This window comes from Piliocolobus tephrosceles, chromosome 3 (assembly GCF_002776525.5).
Source record: "Piliocolobus tephrosceles isolate RC106 chromosome 3, ASM277652v3, whole genome shotgun sequence".
In the NCBI taxonomy this organism is placed as follows: Eukaryota; Metazoa; Chordata; class Mammalia; order Primates; family Cercopithecidae; genus Piliocolobus; species Piliocolobus tephrosceles.
The window spans coordinates 179,898,961-179,907,142 of NC_045436.1; the positions used below are offsets into that span (position 1 = coordinate 179,898,961).

The 8,182-nt window shown below is 52.9% G+C and overlaps 1 protein-coding gene across 1 annotated transcript in view; it reads right to left on the bottom strand.

Moving 5' to 3' along the window:
* Nucleotides 1–8,182, bottom strand: part of LOC111538969 (actin-binding LIM protein 2) — an 89,893-nt gene that overhangs the window by 16,490 nt on the left and 65,221 nt on the right. Inside the window, exons 11-13 of the mRNA XM_026448278.2 lie at nt 3,015–3,069; nt 1,730–1,737; nt 1,447–1,527 (exon numbers count right to left, since the gene is read on the bottom strand). Of these exons, the coding sequence (XP_026304063.1) occupies nt 1,447–1,527; nt 1,730–1,737; nt 3,015–3,069 (144 nt within the window). The remainder of the gene's footprint in view (nt 1–1,446; nt 1,528–1,729; nt 1,738–3,014; nt 3,070–8,182) is intronic.

An 8,182-nucleotide genomic window follows, 5' to 3' on the forward strand; every position in this document is an offset into this window, starting at 1 on the left:
CTCCCTCCCCAGCAGCGGACTGAGCCACTGCCCCTCAGCTGTATCCACGCCCCTCCAACTCCCTCCCCAGAAGTGGACTGAGCCACTGCCTGGTGGGCAGCTGGGACATGGCCTGGCAGCTGGCCCTGTGCACATGGGGTCATACACACTCTCCAGCCTTGGGGCTCAGATGGGGCTGGGTGTCCCCTTTCCTTCAGGAGCCTCAAGACCCTTCACTCTAGCACGAGAGTCTACTAAAAGGCAGCAGCACATTCACGATGGGGCTCAGGAGGTGAAACCCCCTGGCTGGATGCTGGGACACCATAGGGCGCTTGTGAGGAGTAATGGAGGATTGCACATGCCACTTTGGGCACACAGTAGCTACTCAACTAAGTCAGTTCTCTCAGTCAACAGATCTGATTCAAACACCTACTCTGTGCCAACATCTTGCTGGGGTTTTGAAACATACACTTGCTTTCTGCATATGTCCGGTTATTTTAGATGGGTGTGAGTGGGGTTGGGTGGGAAGCTGGGGCAGTTTACTCAACCTCAGTAGGAGAGAACAGGCCCCTACTGCAGAGCTTCTTCTTCTTCTTTTTTTTTTTTTTTTTTTTTTGAGACTGAGTCTCTCTGTTGCCCAGGGCGGAGTGGAGTGGCACCACATTGGCTCACTGCAACCTCCGCGTCCCAGGTTCAAGTGATTCTCCCGCCTCAGCATCCAAGTAGCTGGGATAACAGGCACCCGCCACCATGCCCGGCTAAGTTTTGTATTTTCTTTTTTTTTTTTTTTTTTGAGACGGAGTCTCGCTCTGTCGCCCAGGCTGGAGTGCAGTGGCGGGATCTCAGCTCACTGCAAGCTCCGCCTCCCGGGTTCACGCCATTCTCCTGCCTCAGCCTCCGGAGTAGCTGGGACTACAGGCGCCTGCCACCACGCCCGGCTAGTTTTTTGTATTTTAGTAGAGACAGGGTTTCACCGTGTTAACCAGGATGGTCTCGATCTCCTGATCTTGTGATCCGCCCGTCTCGGCCTCCCAAAGTGCTGGGATTACAGGCTTGAGCCACCGCGCCTGGCCAAGTTTTGTATTTTCAGTAGAGACGGGGTTTCCCCATGTTGGCCAGGCTGCTCTCGAACTCCTGACCTCCAGTGATCTTCCCGCCTCGGCCTCCCAAAGTGCTGGGATTACAGGCGTGAGCCACCATACCCAGCCCAGAGCTCATTATTCTTATAAAGCCTTCCCTGCCCCATCCACAAACCAAGGTGGTCTTCTTTGCAAAGTTGTCAAGGTTGGAGAACATCACCATATCGTTTGGCCTCTGAGGCAATGTGGGCCCCTGACTCTGCGTCATGCCAAGGCTCTGCACTGTCCCCCACGGTGGCAATGACCTTGACACCACAGAGGAGGCATTTGCGGAGACTCTCACACGAGAAATGAGCCTCCTGTCCCGGCAGTCCCCCCCACCGCTTACCTCCAGTCTCGTCCGGTCCACATCCTTGGGCAGTTTCACGCGAATTCGGTTTGTGACGATGAGGGAGTCATACGGATAGATCTGTTGGGGGAGGAAACCACAGGGTCACCTCACGAAGCAAGTGTGTGCTGGCACCAAAAATCTGAGCAGAAGGCCACCGAGAATACATACTTGCGTCTGCACCTGACACACACATTTCATAGGGAAAGCACAACAGAAAGGACTTTTAACCTGGGCAGGTGCGGCGCGCCACGGAGGTCAGTGTGGGAGCGGCCCCGCTTACCTTGTATTCTGTAAGAGAGAGAGAGTGGAGACCACGAGGTGGTTTAGAAAGTGCGAGACGTCATCCAAGGTGAGTGCAATCCCCACCCTGGGGTACTCCCGTCTCCCCCCTGCAGTCAGCTGGGCCATGCACGGTCCCCCCGAGCAGCCTGCACTGGGGCCCTAATCTCAGAGCTGTAGGCGGAAGGGCTCTGAGGGCCTCCCCTAGGAAACCAGAACGGGAGGCATGGTCAGGCTGGAGGCCAGGCTGGTAGCCGGAGGGCGGCACTGTGCTTTTCACCTGTGGCGCTGTCTCTCTGGTGGTCTGGGCCACCCTGAGAAAGATGCCAGCCTCAGTTTACTTCCTGGGCAGTGGGCATATCCGGGGAAACTTTTACGGGGTGTTGTGGAGACTGACATCTTGCTACAGTCTGAGTCTCTCCCATCTCTCACTATCTTACCTTATTAACTCTATATTTTATCCTTTTCAAACTACTCAGCTCTGCTCCCTAATGTCTTACTTCCAGACTGAAAGCGTCTTATCACAAAAATGAAACAGTATGGATCGTAGGGCCTCCATGCACACAGAACCCACAGAAAGCAGTTATCTACAGAACCTTGTCCTCAAGTCAGTCTCAGAAGGGAGACCCCGTGTCGGGAGTCGGTCCCTGAGTTTCCCCACATGCCCCGTGTGGTTCTGGACCTGCCAGCTCCGAGGCCCCGGGGACCGAAGGCCACTTAGAGGGAGCAGGCTGTGGTACACGGATGCTCTCCATCCCCATGCAGCCCAGCCCAGCAGAGCAAGGCTCCCCTGCCACTCTCAGGGACAGAAGCTGACCAGGAGGTAAGCAGTGCCTTCTGCCAGGCACCTGCCACAGGACCAGGTGGCCGCTCTGGTAACACAAACCTCCTAGCAGCCCTGCTGAACCCTGAGAGTCACTCTGCAAGCCAGGAGCCGCACGGCGAGCAAGACGCAGGCAGGGTTTGGCCCAGCGCCGTCCCGCTCAGACCCTGGAAACCTGTGCCTGTGACTTTGCTTCCCCAAGTGACACAGTGTGCCATACAATGCAGGACAGGGCCACCGTGGCCACGGATGGGAGAGAGGGAGCATCGCGGGTAAAGCTAGCTGGGAGTGGAACTGACTCTCGGCCGGGAGAGGCAGGGAAAGCAGCAGGCCCTCCTCTGAGGTGTTCCTGCCCAGCAGATTTCTGCAGGCTGTGGACGGGGCGGTTTCAGAAGGAGACTTGTGGAATGTGTTAGCGACCCCTGCCCCAGCCAGAGACCCACAGGGTCCCCGCTCCGTGTACCTCGCATGCCCCAGCTGGCATCCGGGTCTGCTCCACAGGGGGCCAGATTGGCATTCTGGAAGAGAAAGAGAGGTTGGGCGGCAAGAGACAGGCGGCACAGGGCGTGTGGGTGGGCGGGGAAAAGGAGATGTTGCTTCTTGGAGGCCGTGGTCCTCACACTGCCTGGGGAGTAGGGTGTCCTGAGCACAGAGGTGGGGCATAGGTGACGGAAGGACAGCGACGGTGGCTCAGGAAGAGGAGAATCTAGGATGCTGCGCCCGTGGGACTGGCCAGCTTTCTTGCTCATAGGATGCCCACCGCCTGGGCGGCTCCACAGACCCTTCCTGTGTGGACGGCTCCAACCCCCTTTGAAAGCTGCTCCCAGGTGCCTGGGTTCCCCACTCTGCAGCTGGCACGGATCACAGCGGGGGGCTCAGCACCATTTCTTTGTGCACGCTGCACTAGGCATGGCGCTCTGCGGTTCCGCGTTGGTGATCTGTCCCCTCCACATGGTGGGCTCCTGAGCACGGCGCCTAGAAAGTGCTGTCCCAGGTGCTCGGGGAGCCCCAGGGTCCACCCGGGGCCCTCTGTTCCCTGCAAGATGGCCAAGGGGGAAGACGGGCTGCCGTCTTTTGGCACTGTGCACGATCGTGGAACTCCTAGGGTATTCTTAGAGCTACACGGACACACGCAGCTGTGTGTGAGTCAAAGTCCATCCATCCCCAATGGTCCAAAACGAGGGGGCTCCTACCTCCCTGGAAACCGTGGTACTCACAGCAGCTCTGTGTGTGACTGTTTCAAAGGTTAAAGGAGCCTGTCTGTAAGGCCCCTGGCACGTCACCCAGCATGTTGTAAGCCCCCATACAAGGTGGCGGTGCCTCTGACAATGACTAAGGGTGACACTCTGAGGGGTGATGGGCCCGAGAGCTCCTGCACCTGTCTCAGGTGCTCGTGGCATTTATCAGCAAACTCTGCCATTTCAGTGCACTGCAACCATTAGTGTCTGGAACTCTTTCCCTTCTGTCCACCTGGAAGCATCATCGACACGTCCTGCAAACCTCTATGGAGGGTTCCCCACCCTCTAAAACATGCATTGAGACCTCGCAGGGGTCTGTCAGTCCTGCCCCTGCCCACCTCCTGCCCCTCGCTGGCACCTGGGGTTTGCACTATGAACCCTGAGCCACGCTCTGTCGTGGTTGTGCCTTGGCTGCCCCCGGTGGACGGAGCCTGTTGAAGAAAATGTCTTTTCCACACTCTGTTCCCCAGCACCTGGAATGGGGTCTCAAACGGGGTCAGGGCTCTCCGCCAGCGCTGCTGAAACTGGGTACAGGGATCACATTTCAGCGGGGAGAGTTCTGCAGCCAAAGGAGAGATGGTACGCTCAGCCCAGCGGGTCTGTTACAGGGGAAAGTGTTTTCAATGGGAGCTTTGCAGTAGGAGATCAGCGAGGAGCCGGTTATAACCTACAGAGCATGAGAGCAGGAAGACCTCAAGAGCACCGGTCCGAAGCCCTTCATCAGAAACAGGAAAACAGAGGCTCCGAGGGAAGCCGGACCTTCTTCCTGACGCAGCGCTGGAGTCAGAGGGCTGGGGTCAGGCTCACGAGTTGGGTAAGCACCAGGCAGAGGACTGGAACCAGTCTCTATTTACATTTTTGCTATTTTATTTACCATGAATTTTTTGCATTAATTTGGATTTCTAAAAATATTGCATTAAAATCTGACTTATCTTGACTGCATTTTTTCTTTAGTGCTTTGCTCCCTCACCCTAGTTCTGGGCCTGGACCCTGAGCCAGGGTCCTCTCACCACCACTTCACAAAATAACTCTTCCCTTTAGGAGTATTCACAAATAATTTCTTTTTTTCTTCGAGACAGAGCCTTGCTCTGTCACCCAGGCTGGTGTGCAATGGCGCGATCTTGGCTCAATGCAACCTCCACCTCCCGGGTTCAAGCGATTCTCCTGCCTCAGCCTCCTGAGTAGCTGGAATTACAGGCACCCGCCACCACGGCCAGATATTTTTTGTATTTTTAGCAGAGATGGGGTTTCACATGTTGGCCAAGCTGGTCTTGAACTCCTGACCTCAGGTGATCTGCCCGCCTTGGCCTCCCAAAGTGCTGGAATTATAGGCATAAGCCACTGCACCTGGCCATGCAACTATTTTTAAATTTTTAATTTTAAGAGACAGAGTCTGGCTCTGTCACCCAGACTGGAGTGCAGTGGCTCGATCTCAGCTCACTGCAACCTCCACTTCCTGGGCAATCCTCCCACCTCAGCCTTCTGAGCAGGTGGGACTACAGGCGCACACCATCACACTTGGCTAATTTTTGTATTTTTTTTGGTAGAGATGGAGTCTCCCTTTGTTGCCCTGGCTGGTATTAAGCTCCTGGTTTCAAGCTTTCTGCCCACCTCAGCCTCCCAAAGCACTGGGATTACAGGTGTGAGCCATCCTACCTAGCCATGCCTGGCTAATTAAAAAAAAAAAAAAACTGTAGAGATGGGGTCTTGCTCGGCTGCCCAGGCTGGTCTCAAACTCTTGGCCTCAAGCAATCCTCCCGTCTCAGCCTCCCAAAGCACTGGGATTACAGATGTAAGCCACCGTCTCCACTCAAGAACGTTTTGATACATTTTCTTAGACTCAGACTAGCACCCCAGGTGCACCTGTTCTGGTCAGGGAACCTCTAGGATAAAGCAAGGCAACCAGCTACGGCCTTGCCTTTGCCGCCTGGCACGTCTGATATGAAAGAGAAATGCTGCCCCCTAGTGCCCGCTGCTCTGCATAATTGGCTTCCAAAACTCACAGGGCACCACTTTCACCTTGGACGGTTGGAAACTCACTCTCCAGCAGCAAAACCAGCTTCCTTTGGTCTTCCAGGCTCTGAGATAAGGTGGAGACTCTAGGGCGGAGATGAGGCATCTCCCAGGTGGAGGAGGGGGAATACTTTTTAGGTCTAGAGCAGGGAAAGTGGGGTCTACTTCTGGTCTTATAAGTGCAAAGTGGGGATGGGGTGTGCAAGGCCTTTCAGGTGTAAGGGGTCTTGAGTTACTGCCTTTATGTGTAGACCAGCAGGAGAGCTAAGTGGCCAGAGGGCACCACAAAGGCAGCACCACCAGGCATATTCCTGGCTGACTCCCCTACGCCGCTCAGTGGCGGCATCGGGGATTTTAAAAGCAACACATGATTTACCTGTCCCATTTGTTTACTACTTATTTTTATTTTACTTTTGAGCCAGAGTCTCGCTCTGTCACCCAGGCTGGAGTGCAGTGGCATGATCTCAGCTCACTACAACCTCCGTCTCCTGGGTTCAAGCGATTGTCCTGCCTCAGCCTCCCGAGTAGCTGGGATTACAGGCATGCGCCACCATGCCTAGCTAATTTTTGTATTTTTAGTAGAGACGGGGTTTCACATTGTTGGCCAGGCTGGTCTCGAACTCCTGACCTCAGGTGATCTGCTGCCTTGGCCTCCCAAAGTGCTGGGATTCCAGGCGTGAGCCACCGTGCCCAGGCTGTTTAGCACTTCCTATGTGCCTGTGGCTCTGCACATACGTTCTCTAACCTTTGCGGCAACTCCAGGAGGTGAGCTGTGTCATTTTACAGACGAGCCTGAGAGAGATGAAGCAACTTGCCTGATATCATATGGCAAATACATGGGACTGTAAATATTTGAGCCCATGTGTTTTATTTTCCAAAAATTATACTGAAATTGCTAATCGGAATTGAGATTATGGCCGTCACCCTTCTTTTCTTGCTAAAGCTCACATTGGAATGTGTTACTTTACTCAGCAGCTAGTGGAAGCAAGACAGAGTAGGAATTGCTTTTTAAACAATTACTCATGTGGGAACCATGCTTTGGAGCTTATAAAAAATTTCACAATTATAACGTTATTTGTCCTCAAAAAAACCCTCAAGAAGTAAGGATAATTTTTTAAAGACTAGAAAATAGGCCGAGCGCGGTGGCTCAAGCCTGTAATCCCAGCACTTTGGGAGGCCGAGACGGGCGGATCACGAGGTCAGGAGATCGAGACCATCCTGGCTAACACAGTGAAACCCCGTCTCTACTAAAAAATACAAAAAAAAAACTAGCTGGGCGAGGTGGCAGGCGCCTGTAGTCCCAGCTACTCGGGAGGCTGAGGCAGGAGAATAGCGGGAAGCCGGGAGGCGGAGCTTGCAGTGAGCTGAGATCCGGCCACTGCACTGTCCAGCCTGAGCAACAGAGCGAGACTCTGTCTCAAAAAAAAAAAAAAAAACTAGAAAATAGAGACTCAGAAAATTTAAGTAACTTGCCCAAAAACAGAGCTGTGATTTGAACCCAGGGCTGTCTGATGCTAACGCATGTGTTCTTTGCAGCATTACGGTTTGGAAATACCAAACTTTTTAAATTTGTTAATGCCTGTCTTGTAGTCACATACATAAACATTTTAATATTTTCTGAACATGTGAAAATCCAATTCAAGAGATATAAATATTTTTCATATACCTATTCGATTGTTTGCTATTTGTACTATTTTTCTATGTACATAATTAATTTTTTGTTCACTAGATACATTTGTCTTTTTTTTTTTTTTTTTGAGACAGAGTTTTTCTCTTTTGCCCCAGGCTAGAGTGCAGTGGAACACCCTCAGCTCCCTGCAACCTCTGCTTCCCGGGTTCAAGCATTCTTTATTCTTGTGCCCAAGTAGCTGGGATATTAGGCATGTGCTACCATGCCTGGCTAATTTTTGTATTTTTAGTAGAGATGGGTTTTCACCATGTTGGCCAGGCTGGTCTCAAACTCCTGGACTTGAGTGATCCACCCACTTCGGCCTCCCAGAGTGCTGGGATTATAGGCATGAGCCATTTTGCCCAGCCCCATTTGTTTTATTTATTTATTTAATTTTGAGATGGAATCTCTCTCAGTCACCCAGGCTGGAGTGCAGTGGCATGATCTCAGCTCACTGCAAGCTCCGCCTCCCAGGTTCACACCATTCTCCTGCCTCAGCCTCCTGAGAAGCTGGGACTACAGGCGCCCGCCACCAAGCTCAGCTAATTTTTTTTTGTATTTTTAGTAGAGACGGGGTTTCACTGTTAGCCAGGATGGTCTCAATCTCCTGACCTCGTGATCTGCCCATCTCGGCCTCCCATAGTGTTGGGATTACAGGCTTGAGCCACCGCGCCTGGCCTAAAAGTAGTTTTTTTTTTTTTTTTTTTTTTT